Here is a 26,088-nt window from a genome sequence, read left to right as displayed (position 1 = left end):
AAACATAAAGATAGGTCAAGAAAATTAATATGGCCAAATATGTGTAAATTTACTTTTGCGTCAAACATGGAGGTGACACCTCTCGACATGGAGGTGACAATTCTGTGAACTTTTAAGTTTGTCTAATACCTAATGAATATTTTCATTTATAATATTTGTTGATAGGAAAATACTAAATCAATTGAATGCTAATCCATTAGCTTAAATGTATATTGTTCTTTAACTTAAATAGACAAAAATTTTAATCAAATTATGAAAATATAAATTACTTAAATAAATTGTGGCTACTCAGATGTTATGATTAATTACTCAAGTTTCATCTGGTTTAAAAAATATGTTATTGTGTATTTTCATATCTGAAAGAGAACACTTGTAAGCCTAAACTGGCTGACTTTCAAAAATTAATTAGGTATTAATATTACTTTCTTCTTTAAAATGTCACCGAAGCATAATATGCAAGTAATTCTGATATCGATAAAGTTTGGCCGAGAAGGGTTGATAAAATAAATTCAACAGTAGAATTCCAGGAACTAGGTTTATTATTGACATAGCTAGACAGATGACTTTATAAGTAAATATATTCATGTGGTTTTCAGCATCTTATTAAATATTTCATCATATTTTTTTATGTTTTCAAATCCGTAGTGTCGATTTGAAACTGGGTGTGGAGGTTTGTTGATCCTGCACATTATGTGGGCTGGATTCAGCATTTGAATGTCAGGTGGTGAGGGCCAGAAGAACTTTTGCCCTGATCTGGCCATAAATGAGACTGTGATTTTTTCTCCTTTGTTCTCTACGATTCCTAAAAATAAACACAACTTGTTAGGCTATGAGCATAGTCAACGAACAATAGTATGTAGGCCTACCCTCGTCTTTCGGTCCCTTTTTATATATATTTTAGTAGCAATCACCCAAAAAAAAAAAAAAAACAAAGCTAGAGAAACTGAACAAATTGTAAAATAAAAACAAATTTAACCTAAAACTTCTGTACTTAGGTCATTTATAACATTTTACAAAAGTTGTCAAAAACTTACCTGGGTACCACTGGGTGTCATACACAACACCGACCCATGAACCCACATCCAACTCGTCATTCTCATCACTGTCTGAGGAATAAATGTCAGAATAGCGCACTCTGGTAAGCCTATGCGCTGTTTGATCTTCTTGATGTACTCCTGGATTGATTTTCATTGCTCTTGAATTCTTACCTGTTGCACTTAGTTAAGGTAAATTTTAATTAATTTCTAAGATGTGTAGCCTACTAAACAAGGATAAAACCGCTCTAGTAAATGTGTTGACAAACGAAGTGATCCTACTATTGGCACAGAGGTAAGGGATTAGGCTAACACTAGCCCAAACAGTAAACAGATTTTTGAAATAAAGGATACAAGTTTTTTGTTGTTCTAGACATTTTGGTTTGTAGGTACGCAGATGGTAGTGCTTGCAGTTGTCTTTGCTATTGCATTCAAAGCAGCTTAAGCGACGCATTTGTAGATTGTCCTTGTCCCTATTAGTCCAAAACACCTGATGGACTTTCATAGTTCCAATAAATGGTGGCACATCTTTTTCTACCAAATCATCAACTTCATTTATCTCTGCCGTAGTTACAGTACATGGAACAATTTGATGGAATCTTTAAATTTTTCCTTTAAGCAGTCAAGAAGCACTTGGAATGTCGGTATGTCAGTTCCTTCAGCCACAAGTTTGTTGGCAGTTCTTTTCAAGGTGCCTCCAATGCCATCTGGGGCCCCTTTGCCATGGCCGCACTCTGAATAGTTCCATGTGATAGAACTACAAAATTGAGAAAAATGCTTTTGAATTAATGAAAAAAGGGTTTTGTTCCTATACTGCGTTGTAGGACTATCACTAAGGAAGTGAATGGCATTGATACTTGCAATCTTTCTATGAGCTAAGAACAGAACTTTGTTTAATTGGGCGCATATGGCAGAGGCATCATGGCGTAACGATTCTGAAAGGGAACAGAATGAGAGTACTTTCAGTTCATTATTAGCTTCAGCCGTTCTAAAATACATAACGCCAGTATGCATGGTGACCTGGTCACGAGAACCGCCAAAGTGCATACTTTGAATTTCCTTACTATACTTGCATTCATAGTTCTGACTGAAGTCTACATGAATTAGTATTTCATCTGGTTTCAGGGTTTGTTTGAGTTTCAATATTGATCTATACTGATGTACAATATTGCATATATGCTTCATAAAACCTGGGAGCATATCATAAAATTTGTTTACAAGGTCTCTAATATCTATTTCTATTTTTTCTTTGACAACTTTTTTTGTTGATTTTTCTATCCCTTTCACTGTAAACTTTACTTCTTTCTTACTCCACTGGTCAACAAAAGTTTTATCATTTTCAAAGTCTTGGATTTGAAAGTTGTTGTCGCAACATTTTGAACAAGTTCTTTCCCAACACTCTTCTTTGGTAAGAGTATCATCAAGGCAGCATAGAGACTTAAGTAAGCTATCTAAATCACTAAATCCTTTAATAACTTTAAGTCTTTTTAGTTTCTCAAATACCAGGTTCATATTTTCATGCTTTTGGCATGCACATGTGTCCCTTTTTCTTACAGAAGGTTTCAATACCCAAAATGGTCTAAACGAGCAAAATGTCGAATATGGTATATTGTATCCGAATTCCACCTCAAACTTCTTATGAAGGTTGATAAGATCACCCATTAGAGTGCGCTTTTGCTTTTTCACTTTATTCTTTGTGATGCAATCTTTTATTCCTGGTTCAAGGCGACTAACATCATCTTGATGAAAAAACTTTATTACATCACCTTTCACTTTGATTTTGTTCTTTGTCTTATAAGTGATGGTTTGAGTTATCGTGTCAATTAGTTTGCTGTCATAGTTTATTTTTTTTAGATGTTTTTTATAAGACTGGAGTGGTAGCTTGTGCATTGATCGATATTTTTTTACAACTTTACCAGCCAATACTAAAGCAAATGCTTTTTTAGCTTTTCTTGAATGTTCATTTTTTTGTAATTTTCCTCGATTTGAGTTGTTAAAGCAACACCAAATTCAAGTGCCTTCTTTACACGAGGAGACACGTGCTCACCACGCAAAATATTTTTTACTTTTTGCTGAGGACTATTTGTGTTTTTGCTGAGTTTCTTAAGTCGCATAAATCTTTTCTTATACTTTTCTTTACTTCTCCTCATTTTGTGCGTTTCGGTCTTAGATTTATCCAATTCCTTCTTAAGCCGTTTTATTTCTCTATAGGCTTTCGATTTGTTCCGTTTTGCTACTTTTTTCCCAGACATTTCTCTGCTGCTTCCAGCTCTACCCATACAAGCCTCTCTAGGAGCTGGTTCATCCTCCTGCAGCTCTACGTCACTCATTGGAGGAGAAATTATTAAATTACCAAGTTCCTCTGCAGCTTTTCTTTTTTGTCTAGATTTTCTTGTTTTTTCTACCCATCTTTTACGCTGGGCTCTTTTTTCTCTATCGGTGAGGTCCACAATAGTTTTAATTTGACCCAATTGTTTTCTCTTGTTATACCTTTCCCGCTCTTTTCTTTTAAACTCTTCATAAAGTACTGGATCATTCTTAATCCTATCTCTTCTATTTTGTTCGCGTGCTTTTCTTTTAGCTCTTGCATCTTCAAGGTTCGTCTTCTTTCTTACCATTTTAATAAACTGCAAAATAAAATTAAAGATAAGAAGATAGTTATTATCAACTATCCCTTATCCTCTGTGCCGTGAACAGATCTTTTATTCTTCATAACCAACATTAAAGGTAGCGGTTAGGCTAGACAATGGTTATTCTTAAGCACTGCTAAAGCTTAGGCCTATTCAACAAAAAATACCAAAAATATTTTTTTTAAGTTGACTAAATTTAGGAAAGCCTACTAAAAAATTGTTTACTAAGTTGCAAAATACTTTGAAAACTACCTAATTATCACCTTTTTAATATTAAAGAGAAGATAAAGCTAATTTTGTCACCTCCATGTATTCCATGTCACCTCCATGTTATACATAAAACATGGAGGTGACAGGCATGGAGGTGACAAAAGACATAACTTTACACTATGGAAGCTAACCTAAAAGTTTGGCATGCTTGATGGGTTTGGTAAGGGCATTTGTACACCAAAAACAAACAAAACAGTGCAAAATATTCTTCACATACTTAAAATTGTGATGTTTACAGATGGCATGGAGTTGACATGTCTAAAAAGAACTTTAAGCTTAAGGTCTACTAAATGATAAATAAGATAATAATAAGGTACTTACAGAGCATCATAGACAACCCAACAGTCAAAATGGCTGTCTAGCCTCCTTTCTCATCTAACAAGAAGCTAGTGCTGCACTCTGGTGGATTTATAACAAACTTTTTCCAACTTGCCATGGAGGTGACAGAAACAGTGGGGACCAAACTTAATATTTTATTTCTCGCTTATTTTTTTTCTTGTAAATATTTTGTTTTATTATGAGTTTTATGAATGCTATCTTACTGTTAGTTTGTAAAATAAATGCAATTATATACAATAGTCTATGTGTTAAAGATGTCTAATAGTTTAAAAACTTGGAGAGGGACAGCCATGGAGGTGACATTATTGGGTGAAACTATTTTTTTAAATCACAAATTTTAATCAAATCTAACTTTAAAAATAATTATTTGTTAACAACATAATTTATAATACTTATAACAAATTAATAAGATATAAAATTTTTTTTAATTGTAAAAAATCACTGGGGACTCCAATTTCCACTTAATTTGAGAACGACTCATATATTGATATATATATTTGTCCGTTAGCGCGATAACTCGAGCAAAAATGATCCGATTTTGATGAAATTTGGTAAAAACGTGTAAACCTGCATTTATTCAAACGAGTTCGCGATCCAGTATAGTCGGACCATGGGAACAGGGATTTATGGGGGGTTTTATGGGGTAAAAATAGGTTTTTCCCATTTTTGACCCTAAAAACAAAAAAATTGCAATATCTTTCTAAACCGTTTTGTAGAGCTTAAAAAATAAATAGGCTAATTTAGTATATTGAAGCGCTGTTGTATGCCTAACTGTCACGGAAAAAATTCAAAAATAGTGCAATTTAAAATTCCCATGTTATTCTTATGGAGAAAATGAAAATTGTTGTATTTTACTTGTTTATGGATATACTAGCTGTACCCGCGGGCTATGCCCCATTTAACTTCATAAGTGAGCTCGTTCGCATGGCTCAATCACGTCCTGGTTGAAGTTCGTTCGCTACGCTCACTCACCTTTTGGTTGCAAATTAGCTGTTGTCATAAATGTAAAATAAATAATATTGCTGCACCCTGTTGGTAATCCTTGTAACTTTAATGCTATTGAACATCATAGAACAGAACCAACATGTTTAATTGAAACAGCTGTTAAGATTTATTAATTCCATTTAAATATGAGAACTCATAAGGTTAACATGGGAAACTCCAGAGCCACTGGGGCGGAGCCAGAGAGTCCGATCAGAATAAAAACAGCTTAGTTTTCCTATTTCAGCCATTCTTTTGTAACGGACGTGACAAGTAGATGATTTTAAAGTGGAGTAAAAGTAGGAAAAATTAATTACAGTGAATAATTTCTATGCTAAGTCAATAGTAATTTAGGGTTTTTAATTTCATAGAATATTGTATGTATTACGATTAAGTAATGTAAATATTATGCAACTTTAACTGGCTGTAACGGACGTGACAATTAAGTCACCTGCCTTCTGAGATGTGGCACGTCTTGTTAAAAATTCTGTTAAGTATTTACATTTAGGATATTGGAAAAATCAAATTTAATTACTTATTATAATATCTATATAGCCATAACAACTAGCTTTTATTATTTGATTTCAGTTAAGAGAAAATAATTTTAATTTGCTGTAACGGACGTGACATGGTTTTGTAACGGACGTGACAAGTATGGTGATAGGTAGGAGAAATATCGTAGTTTGAGGAAATACACTTTATTTATGCACTGTAATTATAATAATATTATGTTAGTACATAAACAGATTACTTGTTATATAGGATAAATTAATAAGAAATAATTAAATACTAGCCTATTGCTGGAACACAATCATAATATGGCAGATGGTAAACTTCCATAAACATTTCCGCATCTAAGAAAAACACACTTTTGTTAGGGGGGTTTTAAATTATAACACAGGAATTGAACTGTTCTCTTTTGTGCTATGTTATATGCTCTACTTCCAGTTATTCTAAGATGTTTATTTCATCTTCAAATTCATACAGGACTCGATCACCTACTGGTTTGAGCACAGGATCTTTTAGTAGTTCGAGGATGTCTGAAACGGAGACCAGTCTTTCATCACCTTCATTAATTTTAAACACTTTATGACTTTTGTTGTATGACTTTAAGAATGAAACCTCAACATCCTTATTTTCTTTAACACAACTCTGACAGACCGCTACATACCTAAACTCTTTTCCCTTTTCACTGAAGACTTTTACCAGTACGTGTGTTCCTGGGACAATATCACATGGAGAAATATCAGTAGATGTCAGTAGATTCAAATACTCATCTTCATCTGGGTAGCGTCTATCACACATATTTTCTTCTTCAGAGTCCGTGTACACATCAGAGTACCGCAAACGCTTTGAAGGCGCAGGCTCTGTAAGGTCTTCTTCTTCTGGTTCTAGGACGATGCAAACCTTAGTCATAAGTGACTCAGATGTTTTGGCAACTAGAATATGACATTCATCATAGGCCCGGAAGTGATGAAACGATTGGATCCCGACAATTTTTTCAATGTTATCCCATCTAGCTTCAAGATTTTTGGAATGAGAACTTACTTCTTTTTCAGAAACGTACAGCACGTTAATGTTTGTACAGTTTTCCTTTGCTACTTGGTAAAATTCTTCAGCTGAGCTAACCACAGCTCTTCTTCCTTTAACCACATTCCAAACAGTTCTTTTAATTGAGCCCCCTACCCCATCAACAGCACCCTTTCCATGTCCAGAGGCAAAGAAATTCCAGTCCACCGTGATATTGAAATCTTTTTCTGAGAAACACACATTTGATACAGAATAGCGGCTTTTAAATTGGCCTGCACAATTGTCTGAAAAAATATGTACATGGTCGATTTCAGAAGAAATATTCTTCACTTCATTAAGTAGAGTTTTAATATACAACCATACCGAATTTTTTGAATGGCTCAAGTCGTCACTGACAATGGCAAAACTATATACTTCCTTACAATGCCATATACAGCAAGTGAAAATCGCAACTTGTGAGTGGCTCCAATGAGCACTCTGTATCTCATCTTGGTGGATTAGTGCATAATTCTCTGAAAAATCTATTTGCATTATAGCTTTGTCTATTGAAACCCCCAAAGAATCTTTGCACTTATCAAAATATGAAGACTGAACTTTCTTCACGTAGAAATGAATCTTGAAAGCACATAATTGAGAGTTAAGTTCAGCCAATATTCTTCCTAAACTTGTGAAATTTTCCACCAGATTTGGCCTATTGTTTACATTTTTCCATTCCTTCCATTTGTACTTATTTTTTAAGTTTGTGTTTTCAGGAAGGAGAGTTTTTAAGTCATAAGTGCAATCATCACACTCATTCATCATACATTTTTCACTTGAAATGTCACAGGAAACTAGGCTAAGAAGGTCCTTGTGGTTGTCTGGAAAACCAGGGATAGATTTTGAAACAGACTCAACCAGGAACATGAAATTTGCATGTTTTATACAAACGCACACAGAGTGGGGCATCTGACTAACAGGCAAGATGTGCTTTGGTCGTAAGTCATAAAACTTTGACAGCGAAATCTGTTCATCTGGGTTCTTGACCTTAAACTCTTCATGGGCTTCCCTAATACTCATAACCATGTGTCGTACTTGATATGTTGTTCTTTTAGACGTTTCTGGATCTTTTATTGATTTCACATCTCTTTTGCCTGGAGCCTGGCGACTGATTTCATTGTTGTTGTAAAAGTCAATTACTTTCTTAATACAGTTTTCGGTTAACTGTCGTGGGCCTTTTTTTTGCTTCTTAAAAAGTCCCTTACAAACAGACAAGCCAAAGTTCTCTTCTATTAATCTTTTAAGAACTGCTTTTTTCTTAGCCGGACTTGAGGGTAGGGTGCCTTTGGCTTTTTTTAGGGCTTTGCCAAGTGTACGTGGACTTTTATAGGTTCCAAGGTAAGTTTCACCAAGTAGTGCTTTGGCGTTTTCATCATTATTTTTCTTTAGTTGTGCCTTTTTCTTTCTGTAAAGTTGTTGTCTTTCTCTGTCCTTGCGTCTCTTTTGCTCCAACATCAGTTTATTAGCTTTAAATTTCCTTCTTTCCTGTTCTCTTTGCTTCCTCTTCCTTTCACGATCTTTTTCTAAATAATTATTCCATATTTCAGGGTTCTTCTTCATTTTTTCCCTACATTTTGCCATTCTGTTAGCAGGAGCCATGATCTGAAACAAAAAAAAAATATTTTGGTTAGATAGGCCTACTATAAAGACACAAAATAAACACCTGTTAAATTATGTCGCATCCGTTACATATAAAGACTTGTCACGTCCGTTACACTTAATAAATTGGTATTTAACTTAATATGTCTAAAAAACATATATTTGAATATGGAAACAACCTAACCTTACTTTCTTGGGGTTTAAAATTACTAATTAGTTATAGGTTAAGTGATATTTAAACTTTCGTAGTATTTTTGTAACGGACGTGACACAGCAACTGAATAAACAAGATCTTGAATAAAGTATTGTAATAGTTACCTAAAAGTCTGGAAATTTTGCTGAATGCTTCTTTGATCTTCTTACTTCAGATGTGTTGTAGGTTAAGTGGCCAAAAATATCAACTCATTATTTCACAGCTGACTAGAAAACAGCTGATTTCAATATTCAATAATCAGCTGCTTCAGTACCAACTGCAATCAATAATAAAACTGAAAAACATGACAAATTCATGGTTTTCTTTGTAATTATGAATTGTATGGATGTTTATGTATAAGGACAAGTAATTAAAATGAACAAAATAAATATTTTAATTTTTTTACATAAGGTGTACTTTATAAAAGAATGGCTGATTTAATGCCTAAAGAATCGGTGTACCAAATTTCAGCCTCCTAGGTAAATGGGAAGTGGGAGAATTAGTGATGAGTGAGTGAGTGAGTGAGTCAGTGAGGGCTTTGCCTTTTATATGTATAGATATTGATAACATTAAATTTATTTATTTCATCCTATACTATTGACGTATGGTCAAAAAACACTTTTTACCTTCCCCGTAGCAGCAAACCTAAGCACTTGTTAAATCTGTTATTTAAATAGGGAATAAATAACCTATGTCTTATTTATGGAAATATTTTAGTAGAAATATAATCAGACAAGTTGAAATTTGCTTAGTCTGCAGGTTTGCTGCGGCGGGGGTATTTTTAATTGAAGCAGTTTCTTCAGCAACACAAGCAAAATGGTTGAATTTAGAGTTGTGTTTAAAGAACAAAACTGTCAATTTCGGAGGATGATACAACTGCAGGTTGGAGTTGTGTTAATTTTTTTAGAACAAGTAAACTTTTTTGCAACTAATCCCTTTTTAAACTGACCGAAATAACTGGGTGATTGATGATTAGAGTTAATTACAAATATTAGGCCTACTATGTGTTCAGGAATAATTTTATTTATTTATTTTTAAAATCTAAATCCCAGACATTTAAAGGTTTGGACAAAAATCCCCCCGGACGTTTTTTATGTACCCAAAAAGAGGACGTGTCCAGGGAAATGAGGACGTCTGGGATCCCTAACACATTCCAAATTGGTGACAGATTATTCAAGTTTAAGAAATCATTGGCCTTATTCAGTCAACAAATCAGACTAAAAGTTTAACATCAGTTTAACAAAAGTTTTACTTAATTCTATTCTATGCTATACTAAGCCTATTCATCAATGTTGCGTGAACCTTGTATGGTACTAATGTTAGTTCCCAAGACATAAGTCGGTAATTATTGCGATCAACGTGACCATGGGAACCTGTATATATACAGGCCTATTTATATCTAGGCTATCTCCAGAAACTAGATTTTTGGCTGAAAATAATGGTGCAAAAATTTCTCCGCGCTCACAAATAATAACGGAACTACGACTGTTTCAAATTTTGTTCACTTTTGTAAATTTACTGGATTTTGATGCAATGTTTCCTCACTAACAACTTTAGTTATCAATTTTCTGTTGATTCTAAGTTATTTAAAGTGAATATATGCCTGGACACTAATAGTTAGGCCTACCGGTAATAGTTTATTTAAAGTATAGGCTACGCTAATTTATTAACATTTATTACTAGTTAGGGAAACAGAAAACAACAAAACTGTCATCTAGACAACAAAACTGAATGTTACCTTTGACTATTAATACAACTAGACATTCCATCCCATGTTAAATTTGTAGCCAGATTTTTTATCAAAATCGTCGTAGTTGATGTGAGCCACTATAGATTGTGCTGATCTAAATTACTTATTTCTGTCAAATACACACTTTTTTAACAAGTCAAACTTAGGGAATGACTTATGGTGAACTATATCAACTGTTATGACCCATCAACCTTGCCAGAACCCAAAAATAAGGTATAAAATAGAAATTTAGACAGTAGCACATTCTGTGACTGGCTCACACAACTACGTTCTTTTTTGAGACAAATTGGTGACAGCTGGTCCATATAGAGATGGGATGTCTAGCCTACTTCAGTATCCATAGCATAGACGAAAAGAATTAAATATAGACTGTCAGCCGTGCTGCGGTTACCATGGTTACCATAGGTTCCGGCGCACTCCGCTGGAGGTTACGTAGCGCCAGTGTTGGGGAAGCTACTTTTGAAATGTAGCTAGCTACAACTACTGCTACATTTCCAAAAAAGTAGCTTAGCTACAGCTACAGCTACAGTTCCGAAAAAGTAGCTAGCTACAACTACAGCTATAATGAAATGTAGCTACCGCTACAATTTTAGCTACTTTTCCAAAGACGTTACTTTTTATTCCACGCACATAAGGTGAATGTAAAATTAATTAATTGCAACTACATTTTTATTGAACAAACATTTAAACAAAAAATGTCAGTATCGTATCTAACATTACTTGGAAAACAAATTATTCCTAGGTTGTACAGTATTTAATTAGTTGGCATTATAAACCTAACATTACAACAACAGAACCAAATAGTTGGGTGTCCCATCATATTTAGTGCTTATTTTTAAATATTGCATTATTTTGAAGCATCTATAAGTTATGTAAATTTCATTAAGTTCAAAGGACATACAACCAAACTATATTTTAAAAGCTCATATTGTTTCTTTAATATAGGTTCATAGATGTCTTATATCAACAATTAAGACCAATAAAACTGTAAAACGATTACAGTATTTAAAACCACTTTGGTATTGTGTTACAGAGCCTAGCAGGTACTGAAATTGGAGTTTATTGCCTTTCTTTACTTTTAATGTTAAAAACGACAATGCTATAACTTTTAACCATAGTGATAAGTTACTTGTGTCTTATGACTAACATTTTCGATGTCAAGAAATTGTCCTTTATTGTCATTATGCATAGGGCAAATTGTGCTTCAACCTAGTTGGTACAGAAAACAGTATTCAGCAACTTATTCTGAAATCGGCTTTTAATTTAAACATGTTGAAATTTGTAATAAGTAAGAATAACATGTAGGCCTACTTGGCTATGTAACAAGTTGGTTATATTAACCTTGTTCTTGCAAGGACTAAGCAGATATATGCCTGACAATTGAGCTTGGAACTTGGTATTCGTCTTTAACTATAGTATAGCCTAGGAATAGTCCTATACAAGAGCTGTTAGCAGGAGCAAACTATGCTATTTTTTCAATGTAAGTTTCATGTTATATGGAGATTTTTTCGTTACAATTATCATGTAGTCTGTCTAGGCATATCTTAAATCTCATCAGGTAATTTCCTATTTGTTAATTTAGTAAACCTTTGAAAAATCTTTGTAATCTAACCAAGGAAGAGATTGTGATGATGAACCACAATCAACAGCTGAAGCAAAGGTTGATAGACCAGCTTTCTCATTATTTTAAGGTTTAGTGTTGGTTTCCATAAACCCAGCAAGTTGAAACACTATCGATATAATAAAGAAACTTAATTGATTACTAATTTCCCTGTCAATCACTTGCAAGCAATCAATAGCTTCTCTTGTCACCGGTAACGTTTAAATTAAACATCGTCTGCATCAAGCGATTTTATTTTATCGGACAGTAATCATAGAGTAGTAAATTAAGGAAATGAGAGCCAAAAATGTGGATAACACTTATTTAATGGCCTCCATGTCCACACAACGTTGTAATAGGGAATTAAACGGCTGCAACCAGCTGTATGAAGCCAAGAAAGTAGGCCTAATTTTTTTTTGAAAATGTCAGTTTGATTTGAAAGAGGTTGTTTCACGTAAAGTTGAGGTTATGATAAAAATCGGTACTTTCCTGTTAAAGGGAACATTCATTATTATCGATGATTTTTTTCTCGATATATCGATATTTTTATTTTCCGATCCATTACAAATTCACAACAACTAACTGCTGATCTTGTTTAGGCGAAAATAGTCTATTATATGGATTAAGAAATGAAACTGTTCTAAGCTAACCTAACATAACCAACCAACTTGCTGGACCATTTAAAAATTCTGTTTGGTTTTGATAATATAAAAGGCAAGTTAAACACGGAATTTTTAAATGTTATAGCAAGTTTGGTTAGTTATGTTATTTTTTTAGAACAGTTTCATTTCATTATTGTTTGTTGATACTGAACAATATGTATTGCGTAGTTGTCAGCTGATATGTTTCAATTTGTTAATTTGGATATATCGAGAAAAAATCATCGTTAATAATGAATGTTCCCTTTAACAGGAAAGTACCTAAAAATCACTATCTCAAACAATGTTAATGTAGCGAGAAAAGTAGCTAAAATTCCGCTACAACTACTTTAAAAATGTAGCTAGCTACAGCTAAAGCTACAAAATCTTAAAAGTAGCGTAGCTACAGCTAACGCTAAAAAAAATACTGTAGCGTCGCTACTTGTAGCGCGCTACTTCCCAACACTGCGTAGCGCGTACGCCGTAAATACATGGCGCTCCAAGCGGTGTGCGCCAGAAGCTAAGGTAACCGCAGCACAGCTGACGGTCTATATTTAATTCTTTTTGTCTATGTCCATAGTCAGTGATGTTACTAAAGGCGGCCATGATAGATTTGGATATTCATCCACTCATCCAGTTCCATTAATCCATGCCATGCTTAGTTTCGCTTAAGTTTTTTACCATGTAGCTTAGGGTACTTTTTATACCTCTTTCAAAACTAAGATAATATATTAATCACAAAATGAAATTGTTCTAAAATAACATAACCTAACCAAACTTGCTGTAAAACGTAAAGATTGTGAAAGAAAAGGCATGTGTGGAAAGCAAGTTGGGCTTTATGCTGATTTGTGACTGCATTAAGTCCTTTGAAGGTAGGTTGGATTAGGGAAGTACTTAGCCTATTTACTTACTTTCTCTGTCCGGAAATCAGACTTCGCTCTTCCAGAAATTAGCTACCGGTGTGGCTTTGTCATTCGCTTGTAAAAGATCATGTAATGTGCAAAAAACTGGTCTCGGCGTTGACAGATCATCAGATGGCCGGGATCCTGAACAGCACCACACCCACACAAGATATTTTTCTTAGTCTGGTAGGAGACCCCATTTCTGCATGTTTGTCTTGCATTTTATTTTGGTACTTCGACCCTGATTCGATTTTGGTAATGTAGGCCTCCACCAGGTGCCAGTTCCTCCTTGGCTGGTATGGGAGGGTTAGTCAACGTGGCCTCCCCCCTTGCCACCCAATTGCTTGAGAGTGATCGATCCAGAACTCGTGTCCGTGATAGTAAGCTCTTTCTGGACCAAAGCCGTCGCTCTACAGGTTGGTGGCCGTGTAATGGGTGACGAAGGTCGGTCTCTTGCTTAGTCCTTTCTGCATAGGCAGCGACATCACGTCGGATTGATGGAGGGGCGATCCCTGTGATAGCTTAGAGTTTGTGTAATGGGGTTAGTTTCAAACACCCAGTTACTATCTGAGCCATGTCATTGACTGTAATAACCTTTTTTGAATGTGACGATGCATTCCATACTGGTGCAGCGTACTCTGCAGCCGCCATCTACTTTTCTTGCCTTGAAGGGAAACAAAAAACCACCTGTTATGAAGAAAAGTGCCTATTATCGAAGTTAGCTGATAGTCTTTGGTAATGCTGTACACTTTTCCCAAGAGTCTTCGATGGTTTACGGTATCGTATGCGGCTGTTAAAACTATTTCATAACTATTTCATGACAAGAAGTTTTCGTTTCCCTTCAAGGCAAGAAAAGTAGATTGAGGACTCAAAGAAATAGATTGCCTCAGGGTAACGTCTTAGCCCTAGCTCTTTATAACATATACTAACGACCACACCTAAACGAATACCTAACGAATACCTAAACGAAACCAATGAAACAATATGACGTTATTTTGTATAAAGTTTCTTATATGTCTTATTCTTGCTATTCAAAGAAATTCACTTTTTTATTTTTATTGATCAGCAAATTTTTACATCTTGTTTAAGGGTATTTTAGTGCATAAGACATATTATTGTATATTTTAGGTTAGTTTTTAATCTTGATAATGTCATCTGTTTTTTTAGCTATGCTAAGATTTAAAATGTTATGTGACAATAAAGAATTATTTATTTATTTATTTACCAACCGTTGCCAAACGCTACATGTCAATATATATATCCTGATGATACGGCGGTGGCGGCACAAGGTAGGAGTTTTGAAGAGGTGGAACAGAAGCTGACTACGACTCTAAATGAACTTTCCCAGTACTATGACACAAATCACCTCAACCCAAACCTAGCTAAGCCCCAAGATTGTGCCTTTCACCTAAACAATAGAGAAGTTGAATGTGATGTGGCGGGGAGATCGTCTTTAGCATTATTGTCCTACACCCAAATATCTTGGTGTCACACTGGACCGCACATTGACATTGAAAGCACCCAGTATTGCGACAAGGTGTAAAGTCTCAGCGAGGTCTTTTAGCGAATTTCCCTATAGGGAAGTAGCTATTACCGTAGGTCTCATGGTAAGACCTAGGCCCGGACCCAATTTACTTTTTCATTTTGATGTCCCCAGAGGCCAAAAACACCATTCGTTCAAATTTATATATATATATATATATATATATATGTGTCCATCCGCACGATAACTTGAGTAATTTTTGTCCGATTTTGATAAAATTTTGTTTGAAGGTGTAAGGCAGGATAAACTTGAACCAGTTCGCAAACCAGCATGATCGGACTATGGGAACAGGGGTTTATGGGGGGTTTTATGAGGTAAAAAAAGAGGTTTTTCCCATTTTTGACCCAAAAAACTTAAAATTTAGCAATTTCTTTCCAGACCATTTTGTAGAGCTTAAAAAAACAAATAATTTAGTATATTGAAGTGTTATTATGCGCCTAATGGTTACGGAGAAAATTCCAAAAAAATGTAAATTTAAAATTCCCATGTTATTCTTATGGAGAACAAGTAAACTGTTGTAGTTTGATTGTTTATGAACATATTTTGATCAAATTTGGAAAATGTTTTTATATCTTACTAACTATTAACATTTTACAAAAAAAAACAAAAAAAAAAAAACAGTTTTGCCCTCCCTGATGCAGCAAACCTAATTACTTGTTAAACTAATTCTATTTAAATAGGAAATAAATTTTATATTTTTAAGTAGACATTTTAGTGTAAATCCAATCAGGCAAATGGAAATTCGCTTAGTCTGCAGCTTTGCTGCGGCGGGGGTATTTTGAGGAATAATATCATCAGGAAGCTCACCAGCAGATGCTGAAGTGCTAACCCTGCCCATGATGTCCTCAGAACCTCAGCCTTAGCGTTAGCGCTCAGTGTGTCGGCTGCGGACTACGCAGCACCAGTATGGAGTGATGCGGCACATGCAAAAAAGGTTGACATTGTAGTCAATGACATGGCTCGGATTGTAACTGGGTGTTTGAAACCAACCCCAGTACACAAACTCTATCCTATCATAGGGATCGCCCCTCCATCAATTCTACGGGATGTCGCTGCCGACGTAGAAAGGACTCAGGTCACCCATTATACGGCCGTCAACCTGTAGAGTGACGGCTTGGGTCCAGAAAGAGCTTCTATCACGGACACGAGTTCTGGATGGATCACTCTCAAGCAATTGAGTGGCAAGGTGGGAGGTGACGTTGACTAACCCTCCCATACCAGCCAGGGAGGAACTGGCTCCTGGTGGAGGCCTACATTATACGGTATGGATGACCCTAAATCGAATCAGGGTTGAGGTACCAAAATGCAAGACAAACATGCAGAAATGGGGTCTCTTAGCAGACGAAGAAAACATCTTGTGTGGGTGTGGTGCTGTTCAAAATCCCGGCCATCTGCTGATCTGTACTGGCCTTGACCAGTCTTGCACATTTAGATGATCTTTTACAAGCGAATGGCAAAGTCATATTGGTAGCTAATTTATGGAAAGGCGAAGTCTGATTTCCGGGCACGGAAAGTAAGTTCTCTTCAGTTTTTCGTATTGTCATTTTATTTCAGTTTTAGTTGACCGCAGGCAGACACGAATGTAAATGGAATAAATAAAAACTTCAAACTACTTATCTTAGTTAATATTCGTGACCTCCAGAAATTTTTGCACCGCTATTTTCCAGTTAAAAGTGAGTCTAATACTCTAAGGGGCGGTTTGGGAGCTCGAGCCCAGCTAGTACGCGCCTAACTTCAGTCCCCGGACCAGAAACCAGGCTTGGGAGCTCGCGCCTAAGTTGAAATGGTCGTAGATCAAGTATAGTCGCGCCTAAGTTGCAGCGCGGCTTAATGGACAGGGAATCGTGAGGAATTCAGGTTTTGACGTTGGCAACGGCCATTGCGGAACCCGTTACCGTTGACAACAACAAAAGATGAACACTTATTGAAGATGGATACAATTTTATCTTGGTATATCAATGGTGGCTAATTAGTAGACTATGGTGTATGTTTCTGCATTGTACCATTGCAAAATGTAGTTTTGTAAGATCGTTGTTTTACATCCCAATGACTGAAGAACCGTAAATGTTTATATTAAATTCTTTTAAGATCTAACTTTATTTTCATTTTACGATTTATAATTATTTAATCAGTTGTCCTTAAGTACTACTAGTTTGTCTTTTAAGTACTACACCTTATAAATACGTACAGAGCAACATAGGATTAACATCGGAAACTCGGTTTCATGCAATAAAAAGCTTCAAAATTAAACAGTAACGAGCTGGTGGCCCGTCCTACGTACGGGAATCGAGTTGTCAACTAAAACGGAATAATTCAGAACATCTAGTTTGCACGCGTAGACACAACTTCTGGCAGTTTTAATGGGGAAGATCACCATATAAACAAATGTAACGTGGCCACCTATTTATTCCATTCGAATATAGACCTAAAATATGGCGATATGTATTTTAAATCCGATAATTTTACCATAAAACAGCATTTGTGTCGATTTGAAAAATTTTGAAGTGAGATTGGCGACCGATTCACACTGGTTTTGAGTAGAGTAGCTACATTCCACCTCCAATTGCATACTGTACTACTTATGTACTTACCGTACCTTATCTTACTTCCATGACCACTGAAACTTTTATGAGGATTCTCTTCTATCACCTGCCTCTTAAAAATTTAGATCCCAGTCTGAGGATGCATTTCATAACTTGATATTTCCCGTCTATCGTGTGGTACTCCTTGGAATATACTGTTTTAAGTATATGCACAGCCTGTCCATCCAAGCTTTACCTACTTCTGGAAAGCATCCCTATATTTGGGTGTTAACACATTTCTCTTAGCTCTCTGTTCTTTTTTTTATTTCAACCTCCGGGCCGTTATTTTGAACTGGTCTGTATATTTTCTCTGCACTTTATTATCTAACCCATCATTAAGGTTTTTCGGTTCTTTGGTCAGTGCCCAAGTTTCTGAATCATCAGTACTACGGGGATAGTTGGTATGGTATGAGTCGACTTTGGTTTCTGCTGCACTCTGCAGTTTATTTAATAGTTTTATAGAGACCTACTACACCGATTGACGCTTTCATTACTAACCAAAATTTTAGTATGCCGACATACTCACTTTCAAACATACAGAAAAAGAAGTATCAACACGTATTTCACTAATATCTTTAACAATTAAGCTATAAACTGCTGAAAAAATATTTCCCAAATATGAGTTGAAATTTGCAATGCATAAACTAAATACTTACACAGATTGCATTTACGACAAAACTTGATTAAACGCAAGTGTTTGAGATGTTTAGTTCAAAATAACACATTTACTGATAACGCAGATCCTTCACGGTAAGGGAAAACTACCTACATTTTAAAGTGAAATATTATGCAAGCAAACACCAACGAAAAATATTTTTGTTAACAAACAACTCGTAATTACATTACAAACATTTCAATGACAGTTATAAACCAGCTGTTAGTTAAACCAGCATTGAAAATACTTTAAATTGCTAGCGTCGGCTGCTAGAATTTTTAAAAATTAAAACTTAATTTCTAAAAAACTGAAACCCTAAACTTAAATTATGGCTTCGACATTCCCTAGTTCTCAAAATTATCTTTCTTTCAACACAAAAATCATGAAAATCCGTCAAGTGGTTGATTCAGAATCGTGAAATAAAAAAACCCTGTTTCGTTTTAATATTATAGATTTCCCAGTATAATATAGGGGTATTGACAAAAAAAAAGTAATAAAAAGTAATTGCGGAGGTTATGATTGTGTGCAGCCAAGGTAAATGTTAAAAAAAAATTTTTAATACAGTACGGTACTTAGAAAAAATTGTTGTCAATTTAAAATCTTTTTTTACATGACACTCTTTTATCTAATTTTCCTAGGGAAGTATCTATTACCGTAGGTAGCACTTAGTTCCGGGACCAATAAACTTTTCTATTTTGATGTCCCTAGAGGCCAAAAACACTGTTCGTTCAAAATTGTATATATGTATAGCCTATATATAAATGTATTATATATACGTCCATAAAAGTGATAACTTGAGTAATTTTTGTCTGATTTTGATAAAATTTGGTATGAAAGTGTTAGGCGCGATTCTCCTTAAGAGTCTTCCTTAGTGGAAGCCATGTTGGATTTCTTTCTAATAAGAACAATGTTAAACATTACATCATTTGTGGACACGTAACGGCGTTATTTGTTAAGATATAGCTTTGAAATTTATAATTTGTATTTTTAACATAATAGACTCGTGACTGAGGTTTTTGAATTTCGAAAATCCATTTTCATTTCCTTTCAATAATTAGCTTAATTTTAAGCTAATTAATAATCAATTATTCATTATAAAAATTAAAAATTGTGAAATAAAAAACGTCAATCTCTAGAGGACCGCAATTCCTTAAATTTAACTCCTTATCCATAATTATATGACAATTTGCTGATGAGATATTTGGACCCAAAGTTAACATTGTTCTTATGGGGAAGAAATCCAACATGGCTTCCACTAAGGAAGACTCTTAATGAGTTCGCGAACCAGCATGATCAGACCAAGGGAACCCGGAGTTGTATAGGATAAAAATAGTTTTTTTCTCAATTTTAACCCCTATAACATAAATCTTTGTCTTAAAAATATTTTAAAGAGTAAAGAGTATTTTAAAGAGTATAAAAAACAAATTAATATCTTAAAATGTTTTGTACGGTTACTGGCTACAGAGACTATTGGTAAAATTGTAAATTTTAAATTCCCATGTGATTCTTATGGAGAATAAGTTAACTGTTCTAGTGTGGTCGTTTATGGATATATTTTTATGAAACTTGGCAAATTTATTTATTTTTTATAAAGCTGTTAATATTTTGTTAAAAAACACACTTTATTACCCTCCCTGTAGCAGCATACCTACACCGTAGGTAGTTTCAGGTGCTTGTTAACCCTTTCAGTGCTAGGCCAATAATTCATATTTTGTAAGACTTTTTTGTTTGCCTTTTTAATTACATTACCTGTTGTTGAATTTTAACTGTCATGTTGTCACTATTTTATTAATTAGGCTAATTTTGAATAATAACACAATAAGAAAATATATAAGAAAGATAAATCCCGGTATTTGTAATAAACATTAAATAAAACTTAGTTTTTGTTGTAATTTTCCTGGTTTTCCTATAAATTTTTATGTTTTGATAGCATTATTTGAAACCGAAATCTCATAAAATCAAAAGACATATAGTTTACAATGTAATATTGAATTTAACCCTGATTTAGTTGGACGAGGTTATCGTAATATAGCCATTTTAGGGAAACTAATGTTTTGCAGCAAAGTCTCAGGAACACATTTACTACTACTAAAACTAAAAGATTGCATCTAAATAGTCCGTGACTTACTGGTGCTGCTACCTAGTAACGCATTGAACAACCATCTGCAGGGCCATCTGTTCGCAATCGGTGGCGACAGCTTAAATACCGGTTTTTAACTCCCCAGTCTTCAAGCACAGATAGCCGAGAAGGCTAGGGCGTGTGTCACTTGGCCAGTGGCATTCGTCTGCTCGGGTTCGAATCCCGTCCTGTGTGGTAAATAATTGGTGACCTGTGTGTTTGTAGCGATATACTACAACCACTGGGGCATAGTGAGGTGTTCATAATCCTTGGTTTAGACATACACCTCGAAATCATCGGATTGGGCGAATCTTTTAGCTAAGTGGTTGGTAGTGTATCCTATGAACATGCAGGTCACCAATGGCCGTTTTGCTATTTTTTTTTTAAATAACCTTCCTCTCTATATCCCTTAGGGTTTTTTTAAAACAACGATGTATCGTTTCATAGCACTGAAAGGGTTAAACCTAAAGTTATTTAAATAAATTTAATTGAAAGCTCTATTAGGTAATTTGGAAATTCGCTTAGTCTGCAGGTTTTCTGTGGCGGGTTATTGATATAGGTACTGTATATATTTTCTTATACTCCAAATAATCTAGGTACTCCATTTTGATGTAACTAGCACTTGGTCAATGACACTGACACTGAACTGAGCTCTATCACAACGCAATTAAAAGAAAACGATTATGACTGTGAGCTATTTGCAGTTTTTTATGTTTTGTTTACTATCTCTTCACTCTTTCGTAGAGGGTGAGTGGGGGGTATGCATGTGGTTGCTAATTATTTCCTTACTAATAAAATATTTATAATTAAGGTACGGGTGATTATAGCCAAACTCTCAGTTGAAAGAAATTCTATTTAGGGTCCATATTTGTATTGCAGTTAACAGTAAAAACAAAAACCAAATAATCTTTCGTTAAATTTAGCTTTCTGCAAGATTGTCGTTTTATTTTGAACAACAGAAAACTAAAAAAAAGTTTTATCAAATATACTTTGAGAGGAATGAAAATGTTCGGAATTTAATAACGAATTCCAATATAACAATCTTTTAGTTAATATTGAAACAATTAACTTGCTAATGAGCTAATACCGGCATGATGTCGACTTAGACCTGCCCCCTGGCAGGACTAAAGTTGGGGACTAAACTCACTGATTTTTATGACGAAAACATATCTCTTAGTCCCGAAATTGGTCTCCCAAACCCACCGAGACTATCTCTTAGGCTGGCGCCTAAGTCTACTTGACTCCCAAACCAACAATATTTAGGCGCGAGATTATCCCTGCGCGCGCCTTACTGATCCCGAGCTCACAAACCCGTTTTCGAGGCGGCAGCCTAAAATACCGGAAATATTCGGATTTAGTCGCAGACTAGCGCTAATACCGAGCTCCCAAACCGCCCCTAATAGTTACTTTAATCACTTAGAAATGACGTAAGATATACATTTTCTGGTGAGGAAATATCCTAGGCTAACAAATAGGTTAGGCCTAGTCATTTTACATAAGTAAACGTACCTTTAAACGGCCATAGTTCCATTTAAAGATCATGATCACAGTATTAGTTATACAAATTTATAACTAATACTGTGATCATGGCCTTAGTGCCAAAACACGTATAAGTTTGATAAAAAATGTATTTCAGGGTACGCTGGTTTTTTTATTATTTCACTTATTTGGATATATATATATATATACCTCCTATAGCCTATATATATATCTATATCTATAAAAATTTGAACCAATGGTGTTTTTGGCCTCTGGCCAAAATTTCGGTCAATCGGTCCTGGGCCTAGGTCTTACCATGCCACCTACGGTAATACTGTAGCTACTTTCCTATAGGGAAATTTGCTAATAGCAATTTCAAAAATTTCAAAAAAATGCTTGCAGTTTCCTTTATTCCTTTGTTATAGCTGAAGTATTGGAGTTAGCTGGCAATGCTGCCAGGGACAACAAGAAGGGCCGTATTACACCTCGCCATATTTTGCTAGCTATTGCTAATGACGAGGAGTTGCATTGTGTAAGTTTTAAGAAACCTTAAAAATTAAGTAACCTATAATAAACAAAAAAAAATATCACTCAGATTTGAAGCTTTGAGATTTACCTTGGCCAGATAACAATATTGTAGGTATCTTCATTTTAGTTAATTATTAATAAGAATAACCAAGATTGGTTAAATGTATGTACCTCAAGCAATTCTTTATTTTTGTCCCCTGTTACTAAACCTGAAGTAGAAGAAGTCATACTTTTCCCCAAACCAAAGCCATCGAGTGGCTCAGATGAAATTTCTTGATCAGAGAAACATATGATCTAGTTTCTGCTACATTGGCCCACCTGATAAATTATTCCTTTGAAGAAGGATCCTTCACATCTTCCCTAAAATATACCATCGTCAGGCCCATTCATAAGAATGGAAACAAACATAATTAATGGTAGCATCTATCGGCCAATGTTCTTAGTTTCAACTCTCTCCAAAGTTGTTGAACGTCTGTTTCTGAACAGGCTCTTGTCATTTATGGAGTAAAATAATAGATCTCATCTTTTCACCAGTTCGGATTCATAAAGGGAAGATTGACCCTCGACGCAGTTTATCATTTAATATCATTCTTGTCAAGAGCCTTGGATTCTGGAGACACTAGTAATAAATTTTTACCTGTCTAAAGTACTGGGTGTCCCAGAAAGGATTGCACTTTTATTTTGGGGAAAGCCGAATGTCCAAGAAAGATAAGAAAATGAGCTTATCAGGGTTTTATAGCCATGCCCGTGGAAAGTCATTTGCCATGGATGGCTTTGCCGGCAAGCAGCGTGCTTTCCGTGTACGCGACTATTACCAAACTCTTTCATTACGACACTTCCACGCTCAATACAGACTTCAAGATCTCAAACGAAATGCCATCATTGAACAATAATAGACCTTATAATTAAATGTTGGGTGGACAAATGTGAAGCTACAGGATCAACTATGAAACCTAGTCCTATCGGTTGCCATAGAGAAGCGCGATCTGAACAAAATATCGGGTGTGTTCGAGATGCTGTAGAGGATAATCGACATCGATCAGTAAGAAAACACGCTGCTGCTTTGAGTATACCCGAACCAGTATTCACCGCATTTTGAAACAAGATTTGAAGTTTCACCCGTACAAAACTCAATTAGTACAGGCATTAAAAAATACAGCATGGGTATACAGCATGAGACTCCACGACTTCAATAAGGAAGCTGTTTCGTGGGAAAGTCATTTCCAGATTTAGTGACAATAGCTCTCCTTCAAGAAGCCCACACCTAACTCCACTAGATTTTTTTGTGGTTGTATCTAAACAGTCAGGTGTACAACAACGCTCCTGCTACCCTCAATCATCTAAAGCAAAACATTCGTGAGGAAACTGAAGCCATCTCACCAGAACTCTGCTGTCGAGTCCTCGCAGATGTAAGGTTTCGTTTGGCGGAGTGCCGGCACCGTAGAGGTCTACATCGGGAAGATGTAATCTGTCACAAGTAATTTCCCTGAATTGTACAAACATGTATTCTTGGAAACATTGCTGTAAATAAAGCCATTTTTCTGTTTTGTTAGTTTTAAAAGTGCATTCCTTTCTGGGACACCCAGTATTTTATATGGTTGATCAAGCCACTCTCCTGGACAAACTTTATCGTCTTGGAGTACGGGTCTTAGCTCACGAATGAGTGTCGTCCTTTCTTCAGGGAAGAACTCAATCAGTCCAGATACCTTTCATCAAGGAATTTGAAGTCATGCTACCTCTGCTTCGTCTGTTGTATTTCAGGGAGTTCCCCAGGGTTCTATCCTCCGTCCAATCCTTTTTTAGTCTTCATTAATGATCTGACGTTGTATCATATCATTAAGGAATATTAATAAATAGGCTGCTGTACTCCTTAAAAGAACTTGAGGATGAGCACCTCGTGAGATAGTGTATGTCCGCCATGCCATCCATTAAACCAAGTTTTTTGAACGTGGCCTAAAGTTTTAGTAAATATTCTATATAGTTTTATTTATTTTTTAATAAATTATGACACAATCTATCAGACTAGATCTGGCAAAGATGCAGAAAACCAACAGCTGGTACACAAAATTACGAAGAAAAATTGGTAAATTGGACAAAAAACGATGCAAAAGCCAGAAAATATATTGTTCTATCCCTTGAGACGAATCCTCTACTCAGAGTAAGCAATTGCTCTACATCAAAAGAGATGTGGGAGAAACTTGTCCAAATTTTTGATGTCAAGTCAACTGAAAATATAGGTCAACTGATATTGAGAAATAAGTTCCACAATACTTCTTGGGAACCTACCCTTGGAATGAATGGACATCTGGAAAAATTTGACGAAATCCAAAATATATGGGAGCCAAAAATGTCAAAAAGGAATACTTACAAAAATTAGGAGTGATAAAATGTTTTTCATGTGGCAAAATGGTCATCTATCTAAAAACTGTCGAACAGGTATAATAATTTGTTTTAAGTGTCACACAAAAGAACAAACAAATGAATGTACCCGTGAAATACAAAATGCTGCAATGATGACTCGATCAATCACCATGTGACAAACAGCAGCTGGGACTGGTTTTCCACTTACACACCATTTGATACTCGTAAATAGATGGACAGTGCTCGCCAAGGTGTTCATATTCAGGCCCTGGGGTCAGGAAAAATAGACGTTATGGTTTTTGATGGTAAACAGTGGACTTACAGGTAGTTTGATGATGTTTGGTACTGCCCTGAAGTTGCCTGTAACTTATTCTCTGTGAAGAAAGCAGGTGAAAAAGGCATTCACCAGACTGTGAAAAACAATGGTAAGTCATGGGTGTTTTCTGAAAACGGAACAACCATTGCTTTGGCTATAATATCTAATACAGATAATCAATTGTATAATATGGTTGTTAAGGTCATTCCACCAAAAGAATAATGTTTTATTTTGAAGAAAATAAATAATGATTTGCAGTCTTGGCATGAAATACTAGGGCACCAAGATCATAGATATGTTCTCACTTTTTTAAAATCACGAGGTATTGATGTAAGGTTTGATAAACCGTTTTGCAAGGGATGCATGTTGGGGAAATATCAATGATCTCCATCTATATCGGTGCTATTGCGAAAATCGCCATGGACGTCTGCTAAATGTTTGTTTACTGGCCACCTCTTCGTCCAAAATGAAAAATGACACACCAATCGAATCAGCATTGTCTGGGCTTCATGTAGCAAGAGCTTTGACTGCCTTTGTTTGTGTTTTTTTCTCTCGTGGTGGACGAGATGTCCCGAGATGACGTCGACAGTTGTTTGTCAACAATCAACATCTGTGTGCCTAGTGTGCCTTATGGTAAATCCGCCACTGCTTCTTCTGTCAACTTAGTGTGTTGCAAAATCAGTAAGTTAGTAATAAATAATCAGGTAATTGTAAAAGAAAACCTAGAGATAATATATGTGTACAACTGCTTCATGAGAGGTATTGACCATTCAGACCAGATGTTATAGGCTACGCCTACCTCGATGAGCGATGGACTGTTCAGTATTAGAAAAAGGTTGTATTACACATTTTTCAAGAATGATTTTGAACTTATATTTTGGAAAACTGTAGTGAAAAAGACATGAATACTGAATAGGTTTCAGTTCACATATCTATAACTGACAGTAGCCTATGTTAAAAGAGGTGCTTGTCCATAGGCCTAAGTATTAGTTAGCGGGTGGTG

At 35.4% G+C, this 26,088-nt stretch overlaps 2 protein-coding genes across 3 annotated transcripts in view; one reads left to right on the top strand and one right to left on the bottom strand.

Moving 5' to 3' along the window:
- LOC128983543 (core histone macro-H2A.1-like) overlaps window positions 1–26,088 on the top strand; it is a 112,418-nt gene that overhangs the window by 5,130 nt on the left and 81,200 nt on the right. For both annotated transcript variants that reach the window (XM_054402850.1, XM_054402851.1), the window contains exon 2: window positions 22,306–22,412. In XM_054402850.1, the coding sequence (XP_054258825.1) occupies window positions 22,306–22,412 (107 nt within the window). The remainder of the gene's footprint in view (window positions 1–22,305; window positions 22,413–26,088) is intronic.
- On the bottom strand, window positions 328–2,100 carry LOC128983544 (uncharacterized). Its single transcript, XM_054402852.1, has 3 exons — window positions 1,389–2,100; window positions 1,035–1,208; window positions 328–802 (listed from the first exon to the last, which is right to left on the bottom strand). Exons 1-3 carry the CDS (start codon window positions 1,537–1,539, stop codon window positions 582–584), a joined length of 546 nt encoding a protein of 181 aa, XP_054258827.1. The 5' UTR covers window positions 1,540–2,100; the 3' UTR covers window positions 328–581.

This window comes from Macrosteles quadrilineatus, unplaced genomic scaffold, assembly GCF_028750875.1.
Source record: "Macrosteles quadrilineatus isolate MER2022 unplaced genomic scaffold, UCM_ALF_1.0 Scaffold_1__1_contigs__length_201487025, whole genome shotgun sequence".
Classification (NCBI taxonomy): Eukaryota; Metazoa; Arthropoda; class Insecta; order Hemiptera; family Cicadellidae; genus Macrosteles; species Macrosteles quadrilineatus.
This window is presented reverse-complemented; position numbering and strand designations above follow the sequence as displayed.